The sequence below is a fragment of the Oncorhynchus clarkii genome, chromosome 28 (genome assembly GCF_045791955.1).
Source record: "Oncorhynchus clarkii lewisi isolate Uvic-CL-2024 chromosome 28, UVic_Ocla_1.0, whole genome shotgun sequence".
Taxonomy (NCBI): domain Eukaryota; kingdom Metazoa; phylum Chordata; class Actinopteri; order Salmoniformes; family Salmonidae; genus Oncorhynchus; species Oncorhynchus clarkii.
Window position 1 is genome coordinate 43179996 of NC_092174.1, and position 16487 is coordinate 43196482.

The 16487-nt window shown below is 43.8% G+C and overlaps 1 protein-coding gene across 1 annotated transcript in view; it reads left to right on the forward strand.

The window, feature by feature from the left end:
* The window catches only part of LOC139387528 (sodium channel protein type 3 subunit alpha-like), a 133790-nt gene that overhangs the window by 53487 nt on the left and 63816 nt on the right, over nt 1-16487 (forward strand). Inside the window, exons 7-8 of the mRNA XM_071133818.1 lie at nt 2199-2441; nt 3111-3174. Of these exons, the coding sequence (XP_070989919.1) occupies nt 2199-2441; nt 3111-3174 (307 nt within the window). The remainder of the gene's footprint in view (nt 1-2198; nt 2442-3110; nt 3175-16487) is intronic.

The window sequence follows — 16487 nt, forward strand, 5'->3', positions numbered from 1 at the left end:
AAGCCTTGCAGGACATTGTACTGTAATGCTAGCTGATAGGTGTGAAGCCTTGCAGGACATTGTACTGTAATGCTAGCTGATAGGTGTGAAGCCTTGCAGGACATTGTACTGTAAATGCTAGCTGATAGGTGTGAAGACTTGCAGGACATTGTACTGTAAATGCTAGCTGATAGGTGTGAATACTTGCAGGACATTGTACTGAAAATGCTAGCTGATAGGTGTGAAGACTTGCAGGACATTGCACTGTAATGCTAGCTGATAGGTGTGAAGCCTTGCAGGACATTGTACTGTAAGGCTATCTGATAGGTGTGAAGCCTTGCAGGACATTGTACTGTAATGCTAGCTGATAGGTGTGAAGCCTTGCAGGACATTGTACTGTAATGCTAGCTGATAGGTGTGAAGCCTTGCAGGACATTGTACTGTAATGCTAGCTGATAGGTGTGAAGCCTTGCAGGACATTGTACTGTAATGCTAGCTGATAGGTGTGAAGACTTGCAGGACATTGTACTGTAAATGCTAGCTGATAGGTGTGAAGCCTTGCAGGACATTGTACTGTAAATGCTAGCTGATAGGTGTGAAGACTTGCAGGACATTGCACTGTAATGCTAGCTGATAGGTGTGAAGCCTTGCAGGACATTGTACTGTAAATGCTAGCTGATAGGTGTGAATACTTGCAGGACATTGTACTGTAAATGCTAGCTGATAGGTGTGAAGACTTGCAGGACATTGCACTGTAATGCTAGCTGATAGGTGTGAAGCCTTGCAGGACATTGTACTGTAAGGCTAGCTGATAGGTGTGAAGCCTTGCAGGACATTGTACTGTAATGCTAGCTGATAGGTGTGAAGCCTTGCAGGACATTGTACTGGAATGCTAGCTGATAGGTGTGAAGCCTTGCAGGACATTGTACTGTAATGCTAGCTGATAGGTGTGAAGCCTTGCAGGACATTGTACTGTAATGCTAGCTGATAGGTGTAAAGCCTTGCAGGACATTGTACTGTAATGCTAGCTGATAGGTGTGAAGCCTTGCAGGACATTGTACTGTAATGCTAGCTGATAGGTGTGAAGCCTTGCAGGACATTGTACTGTAATGCTAGCTGATAGGTGTGAAGCCTTGCAGGACATTGTACTGTAAATGCTAGCTGATAGGTGTAAAGCCTTGCAGGACATTGTACTGTAATGCTAGCTGATAAGTGTGAAGCCTTGCAGGACATTGTACTGTAATGCTAGCTGATAGGTGTGAAGCCTTGCAGGACATTGTACTGGAATGCTAGCTGATAGGTGTGAAGCCTTGCAGGACATTGCACTGTAATGCTAGCTGATAGGTGTGAAGCCTTGCAGGACATTGCACTGTAATGCTAGCTGATAGGTGTGAAGCCTTGCAGGACATTGTACTGTAATGCTAGCTGATAGGTGTGAAGCCTTGCAGGACATTGCACTGGAATGCTAGCTGATAGGTGTGAAGCCTTGCAGGACATTGTACTGTAATGCTAGCTGATAGGTGTGAAGCCTTGCAGGACATTGTACTGGAATGCTAGCTGATAGGTGTGAAGCCTTGCAGGACATTGCACTGTAATGCTAGCTGATAGGTGTGAAGCCTTGCAGGACATTGCACTGTAATGCTAGCTGATAGGTGTTAAGCCTTGCAGGACATTGTACTGTAATGCTAGCTGATAGGTGTGAAGCCTTGCAGGACATTGTACTGGAATGCTAGCTGATAGGTGTGAAGCCTTGCAGGACATTGTACTGTAATGCTAGCTGATAGGTGTGAAGTCTTGCAGGACATTGTACTGGAATGCTAGCTGATAGGTGTGAAGCCTTGCAGGACATTCTAAAGCTGATAAATATAACCTGTAGGTCAAAGACCATCACAGGACAATCTCTAACTCATCTCTTGTCTACTGGAAATCTAAGACAATAGTGGGGCCCATGTCTAACCTGTCTCTCTCTCCCCCAGGCCTGAAGACCATGGTAGGGACACTGTTTAACTGTCAAGTCTATTGGGGACATTGTATAATCTATTGTGTGTCTCCCTCAGGCCTGAAGACCATGGTAGGGACAATGTTTAACTGTCAAGTCTATTGGGCACATTGTTTAATCTATTGTGTGTCTCCCTCAGGCCTAAAGACCATGGTAGGGACACTGTTTAACTGTCAAGTCTATTGGGGACATTGTATAATCTATTGTGTGTCTCCCTCAGGCCTAAAGACCATCGTTGGTGCTCTGATCCAGTCAGTGAAGAAGCTTGCGGACGTGATGATCCTGACTGTGTTCTGCCTGAGCGTGTTCGCCCTCATCGGCCTGCAGCTCTTCATGGGCATCCTGCGGCAGAAGTGCGTCCGTAGCGCGGCACACTGCGTCAACTCCTCATACAACGTCAACGACACCTTCACCTGCAACAACAGGACCTGGAGCTCCATGAACGACTTCGTCACCAATGAAGGTTTTTTTGGGGGGTCATGTCCTTTCGGTCTGTTCTGCGCTGTAGGCATGGCCAGTTTGGAAGCCTTTGTTAAGGCCAATACGAGTGCAAGGGATATGACACACTAAATATGAATTGGTATGCTGCAATATAAAATCAGACTCAGTACTGTAATTGGTCAGTTGGTAGAGGATGGTGCTTGCAAAGCCAGAATTGTGGGTTCAATTCCCGGAGTCATATATCTTCTGCATTTAATCCAACATTCTTAGACTGTAAGTTGCTTTAGATAAAATCGTCTGCTAAATGGCATGTATAAGGTAGGCGGGCGGGTGCACAGTGATGATGGGTCAAAGCTGTAGTGTGTATTACTGGGGCGGCAGGTAGCCTAGTGGTTGGAGCGTTGGGCCAGTAACTCAAAAGGTTGCTAGTTCAAAATCCCCGTGCTGACATGGTAAAAATCTGTAATTCTTCCCCTGAACAAGGCAGTGAGCCCACTGTAAATACGATTTATTTTTTCTTAACTGACTTGCTTAGTTAAATAAAGGTTAAATTAAAATAAAATTACTGGAATGACCAGCTCAGGAACTATCAATCGGTTGGACCATTTAAAGCAGGCCTCAAGACTGTATTGTTTTTATTACCTTAATTGTATGCATTGTGTATAAATCATGTTCCTAATCTGCTTTTCAGATAATTTCTACAAAGTTGAAGGAGCAAAGGATGCCTTAATTTGTGGATATGGACAAGATGCAGGGTAAGTCAGCTGCTGTACTGGCTATTGCATAATGTTGTTCTTCTGCATAACACCTGCTTGTGAATAATGAACTGTTAGTGAGGGTAAAGCTGTTAGTGAGGGTAAAGCATAGTGAACTGTTAGTGAGGGTAAAGCTGTTAGTGAGGGTAAAGCATAGTGAACTGTTAGTGAGGGTAAAGCACAGTGAACTGTTAGTGAGGGTAAAGCACAGTGAACTGTTAGTGAGGGTAAAGCACAGTGAAATATTAGTGAGGGTAAAGCTGTTAGTGAGGGTAAAGCACAGTGAAATATTAGTGAGGGTAAAGCACAGTGAACTGTTAGTGAGGATAAAGCTGTTAGTGAGGGTAAAGCACAGTGAACTGTTAGTGAGGGTAAAGCACAGTGAACTGTTAGTGAGGGTAAAGCGCAGTGGACTGTTAGTGAGGGTAAAGCACAGTGAACTGTTAGTGAGGGTAAAGCTGTTAGTGAGGGTAAAGCACAGTGAACTGTTAGTGAGGGTAAAGCACAGTGAACTGTTAGTGAGGGTAAAGCACAGTGAACTGTTAGTGAGGGTAAAGCACAGTGAACTGTTAGTGAGGGTAAAGCATAGTGAACTGTTAGTGAGGGTAAAGCTGTTAGTAAGGGTAAAGCACAGTAAACTGTTAGTGAGGGTAAAGCAAAGTGAACTGTTAGTGAGGGTAAAGCACAGTGGACTGTTAGTGAGGGTAAAGCACAGTGAACTGTTAGTGAGGGTAAAGCATAGTGAACTGTTAGTGAGGGTAAAGCTGTTAGTGAGGGTAAAGCACAGTGAAATATTAGTGAGGGTAAAGCACAGTGAACTGTTAGTGAGGGTAAAGCACAGTGAACTGTTAGTGAGGGTAAAGCACAGTGGACTGTTAGTGAGGGTAAAGCATAGTGAACTGTTAGTGAGGGTAAAGCATAGTGAACTGTTAGTGAGGGTAAAGCTGTTAGTGAGGGTAAAGCACAGCGAACTCAGTGTGTCAGAGTGAGCAATTAGCTGTCGCCCACTCGTAGCTATGATGTGGGCGTGCCCCAAGGGTCAATACTGGGGCCCCTCCTGTTCAGCCTGTACATTAATGATCTGCCTTCTGTCTGTACTGGGTCTGAAGTTCAAATGTATGCAGATGATACAGTGATATATGTGCATGCAAAGAGCAAACAACAAGCTGCACAAGAACTCACTACTGTAATGGTCCAGGTTACAAAGTGGCTCAGTGACTCGTGTTTGCATCTCAATGTGAAAAAAACTGTTTGCATGTTCTTCACAAAGAGGGCAACAGATGCTACTGAGCCAGATGTCTATGTGTCAGGGGAGAAGCTCCAGGTGGTATCCGATTTTAAGTACCTTGGCATCATACTTGATTCCAACCTCTCTTTTAAAAAGCATGTGAAAAAAGTAATTCAAATAACCAAATTCAACCTAGCTAATTTCCGATTTATACGAAATTGTTTGACTACAGAGGTAGCAAAACTGTACTTCGAAACTATGATACTCCCCCACTTAACATACTGCTTGACTAGTTGGGCCCAAGCTTGCTGTACAACATTAAAACCTATTCAGTCTGTCTACAAACAGGCTCTCAAAGTGCTTGATAGGAAGCCCAATAGCCATCATCATTGTCACATTCTTAGAAAGCATGAGCTCTTGAGTTGGGAAAATCTTGTGCAATACACCGACGCATGTCTTGTATTCAAGATCCTTAATGGCCTGGCTCCCCCTCCACTCAATATTTTTGTTAAACAGAAAACCCAGACATATGGCAGCAGATCCACAAGGTCTGCCATGAGAGGTGACTGTATAGTTCCCCTAAGGAAAAGCACCTTTAGTAAATCTGCATTCTCTGTGAGAGCTTCCCATGTCTGGAATACACTGCCATCAGACACACATAACTGCACCACATATCACACTTTCACAAAATGCTTGAAGACATGGCTAAAGGTCAATCAGATTTGTGAACATGGTCCCTAGCTGTGTGTTGCCGCTTTCCATGTTGTCTGTTGTCTGTAGCTTGTGAGGTGTGGAAACACTTTGTTGCTTTTATGAATTTTGTCTTGCTGCTTTTTGTTTTATGTTGCTCTGTCTGTATGCTACGTCTTGCTTGTCCTATGTTGCTCTGTATGCCACGTCTTGCTTGTCCTATGTTGCTCTGTCTGTATGCTATGTCTTGCTTGTCCTATGTTGCTATGTCTTGCTTGTTCTATGCTGCTATTGTCTATATTGTAATTTTTTTTAATAACCTGCCCAGGGACTGCGGTTGAAAATTAGCCGGCTGGCTAAAACCGGCACTTTTACTGAAACGTTGATTAATGTGCACTGTCCCTGTAAAAATAAAAATAAACTCAAACTCAACTCAACTCAACTGTTAGTGAGGGTAAAGCACAGTGAACTGTTAGTGAGGGTAAAGCACAGTGAACTGTTAGTGAGGGTAAAGCACAGTGAACTGTTAGTGAGGGTAAAGCATAGTGAACTGTTAGTGAGGGTAAAGCTGTTAGTGAGGGTAAAGCACAGTGAACTGTTAGTGAGGGTAAAGCACAGTGAACTGTTAGTGAGGGTAAAGCTGTTAGTGAGGGTAAAGCACAGTGAACTGTTAGTGAGGGTAAAGCTGTTAGTGAGGGTAAAGCATAGTGAACTGTTAGTGAGGGTAAAGCACAGTGAACTGTTAGGGAGGGTAAATCATAGTGAACTGTTAGTGAGGGTAAAGCACAGTGAACTGTTAGTGAGTGTAAAGCACAGTGAACTGTTAGTGAGGGTAAAGCATAGTGAACTGTTAGTGAGGGTAAAGCTGTTAGTGAGGGTAAAGCACAGTGAACTGTTAGTGAGGGTAAAGCAGAGTGAACTGTTAGTGAGGGTAAAGCACAGTGAACTGTTAGTGAGGGTAAAGCACAGTGAACTGTTAGTGAGGGTAAAGCATAGTGAACTGTTAGTGAGGGTAAAGCATAGTGAACTGTTAGTGAGGGTAAAGCACAGTGGACTGTTAGTGAGGGTAAAGCACAGTGAATTGTTAGTGAGGGTAAAGCACAGTGAACTGTTAGTGAGGGTAAAGCTGTTAGTGAGGGTAAAGCACAGTGAACTGTTAGTGAGGGTAAAGCACAGTGAACTGTTAGTGAGGGTAAAGCACAGTGAACTGTTAGTGAGGGTAAAGCTGTTAGTGAGGGTAAAGCACAGTGAACTGTTAGTGAGGGTAAAGCAGAGTGAACTGTTAGTGAGGGTAAAGCACAGTGAACTGTTAGTGAGGGTAAATCACAGTGAACTGTTAGTGAGGGTAAAGCTGTTAGTGAGGGTAAAGCACAGTGAACTGTTAGTGAGGGTAAAGCTGTCAGTGTGGGTAAAGCACAGTGAACTGTTATAGAGGGTAAAGCACAGTGAACTGTTAGTGAGGGTAAAGCACAGTGAACTGTTAGTGAGGGTAAAGCTGTTAGTGAGGGTAAAGCACAGTGAACTGTTAGTGAGGGTAAAGCTGTTAGTGAGGGTAAAGCACAGTGAACTGTTAGTGAGGGTAAAGCACAGTGAACTGTTAGTGAGGGTAAAGCATAGTGACCTGTTAGTGAGGGTAAAGCACAGTGAACTGTTAGTGAGGGTAAAGCACAGTGAACTGTTAGTGAGGGTAAAGCACAGTGAACTGTTAGTGAGGGTAAAGCACAGTGAACTGTTAGTGAGGGTAAAGCTGTTAGTGAGGGTAAAGCATAGTGAACTGTTAGTGAGGGTAAAGCACAGTGAACTGTTAGTGAGGGTAAATCATAGTGAACTGTTAGTGAGGGTAAAGCACAGTGAACTGTTAGTGAGGGTAAAGCACAGTGAACTGTTAGTGAGGGTAAAGCATAGTGAACTGTTAGTGAGGGTAAAGCTGTTAGTGAGGGTAAAGCACAGTGAACTGTTAGTGAGGGTAAAGCAGAGTGAACTGTTAGTGAGGGTAAAGCACAGGGAACTGTTAGTGAGGGTAAAGCACAGTGAACTGTTAGTGAGGGTAAAGCTGTTAGTGAGGGTAAAGCACAGTGAACTGTTAGTGAGGGTAAAGCACAGTGAACTGTTAGTGAGGGTAAAGCACAGTGAACTGTTAGTGAGGGTAAAGCATAGTGAACTGTTAGTGAGGGTAAAGCATAGTGAACTGTTAGTGTGGGTAAAGCTGTTAGTGAGGGTAAAGCACAGTGAACTGTTAGTGAGGGTAAAGCACAGTGAACTGTTAGTGAGGGTAAAGCACAGTGAACTGTTAGTGAGGGTAAAGCACAGTGGAATGTTAGTGAGGGTAAAGCACAGTGAACTGTTAGTGAGGGTAAAGCATAGTGAACTGTTAGTGAGGGTAAAGCACAGTGAACTGTTAGTGAGGGTAAAGCACAGTGAACTGTTAGTGAGGGTAAAGCACAGTGAACTGTTAGTGAGGGTAAAGCACAGTGAACTGTTAGTGAGGGTAAAGCACAGTGAACTGTTAGTGAGGGTAAAGCACAGTGAACTGTTAGTGAGGGTAAAGCATAGTGAACTGTTAGTGAGGGTAAAGCACAGTGAACTGTTAGTGAGGGTAAAGCACAGTGAACTGTTAGTGAGGGTAAAGCTGTTAGTGAGGGTAAAGCGTAGTGAACTGTTAGTGAGGGTAAAGCTGTTAGTGAGGGTAAAGCACAGTGAACTGTTAGTGAGGGTAAAGCAGAGTGAACTGTTAGTGAGGGTAAAGCACAGGGAACTGTTAGTGAGGGTAAAGCACAGTGAACTGTTAGTGAGGGTAAAGCTGTTAGTGAGGGTAAAGCACAGTGAACTGTTAGTGAGGGTAATGCACAGTGAACTGTTAGTGAGGGTAAAGCACAGTGAACTGTTAGTGAGGGTAAAGCATAGTGAACTGTTAGTGAGGGTAAAGCATAGTGAACTGTTAGTGTGGGTAAAGCTGTTAGTGAGGGTAAAGCACAGTGAACTGTTAGTGAGGGTAAAGCACAGTGAACTGTTAGTGAGGGTAAAGCACAGTGAACTGTTAGTGAGGGTAAAGCACAGTGGACTGTTAGTGAGGGTAAAGCACAGTGAACTGTTAGTGAGGGTAAAGCATAGTGAACTGTTAGTGAGGGTAAAGCATAGTGAACTGTTAGTGAGGGTAAAGCTGTTAGTGAGGGTAAAGCACAGTGAACTGTTAGTGAGGGTAAAGCTGTCAGTGTGGGTAAAGCACAGTGAACTGTTATAGAGGGTAAAGCACAGTGAACTGTTAGTGAGGGTAAAGCACAGTGAACTGTTAGTGAGGGTAAAGCTGTTAGTGAGGGTAAAGCACAGTGAACTGTTAGTGAGGGTAAAGCTGTTAGTGAGGGTAAAGCACAGTGAACTGTTAGTGAGGGTAAAGCACAGTGAACTGTTAGTGAGGGTAAAGCATAGTGACCTGTTAGTGAGGGTAAAGCACAGTGAACTGTTAGTGAGGGTAAAGCACAGTGAACTGTTAGTGAGGGTAAAGCACAGTGAACTGTTAGTGAGGGTAAAGCACAGTGAACTGTTAGTGAGGGTAAAGCTGTTAGTGAGGGTAAAGCATAGTGAACTGTTAGTGAGGGTAAAGCACAGTGAACTGTTAGTGAGGGTAAATCATAGTGAACTGTTAGTGAGGGTAAAGCACAGTGAACTGTTAGTGAGGGTAAAGCACAGTGAACTGTTAGTGAGGGTAAAGCATAGTGAACTGTTAGTGAGGGTAAAGCTGTTAGTGAGGGTAAAGCACAGTGAACTGTTAGTGAGGGTAAAGCAGAGTGAACTGTTAGTGAGGGTAAAGCACAGGGAACTGTTAGTGAGGGTAAAGCACAGTGAACTGTTAGTGAGGGTAAAGCTGTTAGTGAGGGTAAAGCACAGTGAACTGTTAGTGAGGGTAAAGCACAGTGAACTGTTAGTGAGGGTAAAGCACAGTGAACTGTTAGTGAGGGTAAAGCATAGTGAACTGTTAGTGAGGGTAAAGCATAGTGAACTGTTAGTGTGGGTAAAGCTGTTAGTGAGGGTAAAGCACAGTGAACTGTTAGTGAGGGTAAAGCACAGTGAACTGTTAGTGAGGGTAAAGCACAGTGAACTGTTAGTGAGGGTAAAGCACAGTGGAATGTTAGTGAGGGTAAAGCACAGTGAACTGTTAGTGAGGGTAAAGCATAGTGAACTGTTAGTGAGGGTAAAGCACAGTGAACTGTTAGTGAGGGTAAAGCACAGTGAACTGTTAGTGAGGGTAAAGCACAGTGAACTGTTAGTGAGGGTAAAGCACAGTGAACTGTTAGTGAGGGTAAAGCATAGTGAACTGTTAGTGAGGGTAAAGCACAGTGAACTGTTAGTGAGGGTAAAGCACAGTGAACTGTTAGTGAGGGTAAAGCTGTTAGTGAGGGTAAAGCGTAGTGAACTGTTAGTGAGGGTAAAGCTGTTAGTGAGGGTAAAGCACAGTGAACTGTTAGTGAGGGTAAAGCAGAGTGAACTGTTAGTGAGGGTAAAGCACAGGGAACTGTTAGTGAGGGTAAAGCACAGTGAACTGTTAGTGAGGGTAAAGCTGTTAGTGAGGGTAAAGCACAGTGAACTGTTAGTGAGGGTAATGCACAGTGAACTGTTAGTGAGGGTAAAGCACAGTGAACTGTTAGTGAGGGTAAAGCATAGTGAACTGTTAGTGAGGGTAAAGCATAGTGAACTGTTAGTGTGGGTAAAGCTGTTAGTGAGGGTAAAGCACAGTGAACTGTTAGTGAGGGTAAAGCACAGTGAACTGTTAGTGAGGGTAAAGCACAGTGAACTGTTAGTGAGGGTAAAGCACAGTGGACTGTTAGTGAGGGTAAAGCACAGTGAACTGTTAGTGAGGGTAAAGCATAGTGAACTGTTAGTGAGGGTAAAGCATAGTGAACTGTTAGTGAGGGTAAAGCTGTTAGTGAGGGTAAAGCACAGTGAACTGTTAGTGAGGTTAAAGCACAGTGAACTGTTAGTGAGGGTAAAGCACAGTGAACTGTTAGTGAGGGTAAAGCACAGTGAACTGTTAGTGAGGGTAAAGCACAGTGAACTGTTAGTGAGGGTAAAGCATAGTGAACTGTTAGTGAGGGTAAAGCACAGTGAACTGTTAGTGAGGGTAAAGCACAGTGAACTGTTAGTGAGGGTAAAGCTGTTAGTGAGGGTAAAGCATAGTGAACTGTTAGTGAGGGTAAAGCACAGTGAACTGTTATTGAGGGTAAAGCATAGTGAACTGTTAGTGAGGGTAAAGCACAGTGAACTGTTAGTGAGGGTAAAGCACAGTGAACTGTTAGTGAGGGTAAAGCACAGTGAACTGTTAGTGAGGGTAAAGCATAGTGAACTGTTAGTGAGGGTAAAGCATAGTGAACTCTTAGTGAGGGTAAAGCACAGTGAACTTTTAGTGAGGGTAAAGCACAGTGAACTGTTAGTGAGGGTAAAGCTGTTAGTGAGGGTAAAGCACAGTGAACTGTTAGTGAGGGTAAAGCACAGTGAACTGTTAGTGAGGGTAAAGCTGTTAGTGAGGGTAAAGCACAGTGAACTGTTAGTGAGGGTAAAGCAGAGTGAACTGTTAGTGAGGGTAAAGCACAGTGAACTGTTAGTGAGGGTAAAGCACAGTGAACTGTTAGTGAGGGTAAAGCACAGTGAACTGTTAGTGAGGGTAAAGCACAGTGAACTGTTAGTGAGGGTAAAGCATAGTGAACTGTTAGTGAGGGTAAAGCTCTTAGTGAGGGTAAAGCATAGTGAACTGTTAGTGAGGGTAAAGCACAGTGAACTGTTAGTGAGGGTAAAGCTGTTAGTGAGGGTAAAGCACAGTGAACTGTTAGTGAGGGTAAAGCAGAGTGAACTGTTAGTGAGGGTAAAGCACAGGGAACTGTTAGTGAGGGTAAAGCACAGTGAACTGTTAGTGAGGGTAAAGCTGTTAGTGAGGGTAAAGCACAGTGAACTGTTAGTGAGGGTAAAGCACAGTGAACTGTTAGTGAGGGTAAAGCACAGTGAACTGTTAGTGAGGGTAAAGCATAGTGAACTGTTAGTGAGGGTAAAGCATAGTGAACTGTTAGTGTGGGTAAAGCTGTTAGTGAGGGTAAAGCACAGTGAACTGTTAGTGAGGGTAAAGCACAGTGAACTGTTAGTGAGGGTAAAGCACAGTGAACTGTTAGTGAGGGTAAAGCACAGTGGAATGTTAGTGAGGGTAAAGCACAGTGAACTGTTAGTGAGGGTAAAGCATAGTGAACTGTTAGTGAGGGTAAAGCATAGTGAACTGTTAGTGAGGGTAAAGCTGTTAGTGAGGGTAAAGCACAGTGAACTGTTAGTGAGGGTAAAGCACAGTGAACTGTTAGTGAGGGTAAAGCACAGTGAACTGTTAGTGAGGGTAAAGCACAGTGAACTGTTAGTGAGGGTAAAGCACAGTTAACTGTTAGTGAGGGTAAAGCATAGTGAACTGTTAGTGAGGGTAAAGCACAGTGAACTGTTAGTGAGGGTAAAGCACAGTGAACTGTTAGTGAGGGTAAAGCTGTTAGTGAGGGTAAAGCATAGTGAGCTGTTAGTGAGGGTAAAGCTGTTAGTGAGGGTAAAGCACAGTGAACTGTTAGTGAGGGTAAAGCAGAGTGAACTGTTAGTGAGGGTAAAGCACAGGGAACTGTTAGTGAGGGTAAAGCACAGTGAATTGTTAGTGAGGGTAAGGCTGTTAGTGAGGGTAAAGCACAGTGAACTGTTAGTGAGGGTAAAGCACAGTGAACTGTTAGTGAGGGTAAAGCACAGTGAACTGTTAGTGAGGGTAAAGCATAGTGAACTGTTAGTGAGGGTAAAGCATAGTGAACTGTTAGTGTGGGTAAAGCTGTTAGTGAGGGTAAAGCACAGTGAACTGTTAGTGAGGGTAAAGCACAGTGAACTGTTAGTGAGGGTAAAGCACAGTGAACTGTTAGTGAGGGTAAAGCACAGTGGACTGTTAGTGAGGGTAATGCACAGTGAACTGTTAGTGAGGGTAAAGCATAGTGAACTGTTAGTGAGGGTAAAGCATAGTGAACTGTTAGTGAGGGTAAAGCTGTTAGTGAGGGTAAAGCACAGTGAACTGTTAGTGAGGGTAAAGCACAGTGAACTGTTAGTGAGGGTAAAGCACAGTGAACTGTTAGTGAGGGTAAAGCACAGTGAACTGTTAGTGAGGGTAAAGCATAGTGAACTGTTAGTGAGGGTAAAGCACAGTGAACTGTTAGTGAGGGTAAAGCACAGTGAACTGTTAGTGAGGGTAAAGCTGTTAGTGAGGGTAAAGCATAGTGAACTGTTAGTGAGGGTAAAGCACAGTGAACTGTTATTGAGGGTAAAGCATAGTGAACTGTTAGTGAGGGTAAAGCACAGTGAACTGTTAGTGAGGGTAAAGCACAGTGAACTGTTAGTGAGGGTAAAGCACAGTGAACTGTTAGTGAGGGTAAAGCATAGTGAACTGTTAGTGAGGGTAAAGCATAGTGAACTCTTAGTGAGGGTAAAGCACAGTGAACTGTTAGTGAGGGTAAAGCACAGTGAACTGTTAGTGAGGGTAAAGCTGTTAGTGAGGGTAAAGCACAGTGAACTGTTAGTGAGGGTAAAGCTGTTAGTGAGGGTAAAGCACAGTGAACTGTTAGTGAGGGTAAAGCAGAGTGAACTGTTAGTGAGGGTAAAGCACAGTGAACTGTTAGTGAGGGTAAAGCACAGTGAACTGTTAGTGAGGGTAAAGCTGTTAGTGAGGGTAAAGCACAGTGAACTGTTAGTGAGGGTAAAGCACAGTGAACTGTTAGTGAGGGTAAAGCACAGTGAACTGTTAGTGAGGGTTAAGCACAGTGAACTGTTACTGAGGGTAAAGCTGTTAGTGAGGGTAAAGCACAGTGAACTGTTAGTGAGGGTAAAGCACAGTGAACTGTTAGTGAGGGTAAAGCTGTTAGTGAGGGTAAAGCACAGTGAACTGTTAGTGAGGGTAAAGCAGAGTGAACTGTTAGTGAGGGTAAAGCACAGTGAACTGTTAGTGAGGGTAAAGCACAGTGAACTGTTAGTGAGGGTAAAGCTGTTAGTGAGGGTAAAGCACAGTGAACTGTTAGTGAGGGTAAAGCACAGTGAACTGTTAGTGAGGGTAAAGCACAGTGAACTGTTAGTGAGGGTTAAGCACAGTGAACTGTTACTGAGGGTAAAGCTGTTAGTGAGGGTAAAGCACAGTGAACTGTTAGTGAGGGTAAAGCACAGTGAACTGTTAGTGAGGGTAAAGCACAGTGAACTGTTAGTGAGGGTAAAGCTGTTAGTGAGGGTAAAGCTGTTAGTGAGGGCAAAGCACAGTGAACTGTTAGTGAGGGTAAAGCACAGTGAACTGTTAGTGAGGGTAAAGCACAGTGAACTGTTAGTGAGGGTAAAGCATAGTGAACTGTTAGTGAGGGTAAAGCACAGTGAACTGTTAGTGAGGGTAAAGCACAGTGAACTGTTAGTGAGGGTAAAGCATAGTGAACTGTTAGTGAGGGTAAAGCTGTTAGTGAGGGTAAAGCTGTTAGTGTGGGTAAAGCACAGTGAACTGTTAGTGAGGGTAAAGCACAGTGAACTGTTAGTGAGGGTAAAGCACAGTGAACTGTTAGTGAGGGTAAAGCATAGTGAACTGTTAGTGAGGGTAAAGCTGTTAGTGAGGGTAAAGCTGTTAGTGAGGGTAAAGCACAGTGAACTGTTAGTGAGGGTAAAGCACAGTGAACTGTTAGTGAGGGTAAAGCACAGTGAACTGTTCGTGAGGGTAAAGCACAGTGAACTGTTAATGATGGTAAAGCGTGATGGGCAGCAAACAATTATATGTACTACACTAGTCTAGACAGGACAACGCTAGAGCTCCTCCCAAGCCATTTTCAAATGCATAGTGTCAGGGTATTGCCTTAGCCCCTAGCCCCTAGCATGTCAGGGTATAGCCCCTAGCATGTCAGGTTATAGCCCCTATCATGTCAGGTTATAGCTCCTAGCATGTCAGGGTATAGCCCCTAGCATGTCAGGGTATAGCCCCTAGCATGTCAGGTTATAGCCCCTAGCATGTCAGGTTATAGCCCCTAGCATGTCAGGTTATAGCACCTAGCATGTCAGGGTATAGCCCCTAGTATGTCAGGTTATAGCCCCTAGCATGTCAGGTTATAGCACCTAGCATGTCAGATTATAGCACCTAGCATGTCAGGGCCCCTAGCAGCCCTGTCTTGTCAGGGGCTGTTGAACAGAAGATTACGTCGTGATAAATCACTAGCTCTTTTATGGGTACAACCTTCTAAGTGTGGACTGTTGAGCAGCCTACCCTGCCTGCCCTCCCAGCTGGGGTAGGGGGAGGAACTGGGGGTTGGAGGGTGTATCCTTTTACGATGTAATAATTTTAAAAGATCAATGACGCTGTCGTGTCTTTGGCTATGCCGGATTAAGTGATATGACATGCTATTCTATAAAATAATTTTTCCGTAATTAATATTACCTGATTGAGCTAATCATGTAAATATAATTAACTAGAGAGTCGGGGGACCACAAAATAATATTTATAGAGCTGTTATCTTCCGAATAAACTCTTAAACACCTAGTAATATTTTACATCAATTGCAGTCAATATTAATCTTCACCTTAATTCAGCCTCATCTGAAAGTTGTAAATTCTTGGTTATCTGCACAAACCCTGGCTAACAAGTTGAATCAGCAATACAAAATTGGGTTTAATTATTTATTTACTAAATACCTAACTAATTACACATACACATAATTAATCATAACTTGATTACAAATTACGTCATAAAGGAAAACATCCCTAGCGGGCAGGAACAGATATGACAGCTGGTTACACAAAAGAAAAGGGGCTGGGTTTGAGTGAAAGAGCGGGAAGACTGAGGAACAAAGGGAAGAAGCTGTGCTATTGTAAAGACAGTATTTTATGCATTCTAAATACCGCCCATTTGGAAAAGGAAAATGCAATAAATATTTACTCTGAGCTGCGCTTCGGTAGGTTGGTGGTAGATGGAAGGCCGAGTTGCCCAACCGAGTCCTTTGAAGAATGTCTCCGGTGGTCAATTGAATACGTTGTAGTAACGTCGTTGTGTGATAGAGAGGATACTCTGTCTGTTCCTTCCTAACCCTCGTTTGCATCTGCTGTTACTAACTCAACGGCTAGGAGGTATCACTTCTGTAGTGAATAAGAGTTCAATGTTCATACCATTCGTAACCAAAGCTCACGCTGATGTTGGCTTCGTTCTGTAGTTATTATCTGAACCATTTTGACATTGGACCGTCATCCCCACATCCCCGAAACAGGAGGTTATAGTGTCGTCAAGGCTTTATATAGGAAGGGAGAGGAGCGCGTGTTTGAAAAGTTTTATAGCCCATGTCCCTTCCCAGGGGCGAGCCACTGATTGAGCAGAGCCTTATGAAAACCCAAACAACAATTCCATGCGAATCCGAAAACTCTGATGTGTAGACTTTCCACTGTAGAGTTTATGTCATCTTATCATTGATGAGAATGTCTCAGATGACAACCGAACTGACATCATATTCATTAAGTACCACCGCATATGTTCAATTGGTTGCATTACCAGAATATAGTTCATTTCCCCTCACCTTCTGATGTTCCCAGAATCTCTATGTTAACCAAGGGGTTTTGCAAATGTAACATCAGGAGGGTAGAGAGAGGAAAAAGGGGGAAAGAGGTATTTATGACTGTCATAAACCTATCCCCCAGGCCAACGTCATGACAACGCCATTAGGTCAACTAGACAGACCACTCCTGCTAATTCTCTATACCAAGTCATACAGTACCGTATGGCACCGTAACGTTCTACACACTGCATTACTGTCTCTGGGGTTTGTTATAGAACACTCTCTGAACTGAAAGTCCGGTAGTGTAAAAAGTATGGTAGCTGGACTGCAGAAACCTATACTACTGTATAGGTCTACCTCCTTCTGCAGAAACCCTACTCACACTACTGTATAGGACTATCTCCTTCTGCAGAAACCCTGTTCCTGTTCTGTTAGGTTAGATGGGTCCTGTTCTGTCAGGTTAGATGGGTCCTGTTCTGTCAGGTTAGATGGGTTCTGTTCTGTCAGGTTAGATGGTCCCTGTTCTGTCAGGTTAGATGGGTCCTGTTCTGTCAGGTTCAATGGGTCTTGTTCTGTCAGGTTCAATGGGTCTTGTTCTGTCAGGTTAGATGGTTCCTGTTCTGTCAGGTTAGATGGTGCCTGTTCTGTCAGGTTAGATGGTCCCTGTTCTGTCAGGTTAGATGGGTCCTATTCTGTCAGGTTAGATGGGTCCTGTTCTGTCAGGTTAGATGGGTCCTGTTCTGTCAGGTTAGATGGTCCCTGTTCTGTCAGGTTAGATGGTTCCTGTTCTGTCAGGTTAGATGGGACCTATTCTGCCAGGTTAGATGGGTCCTGTTCTGTCAGGT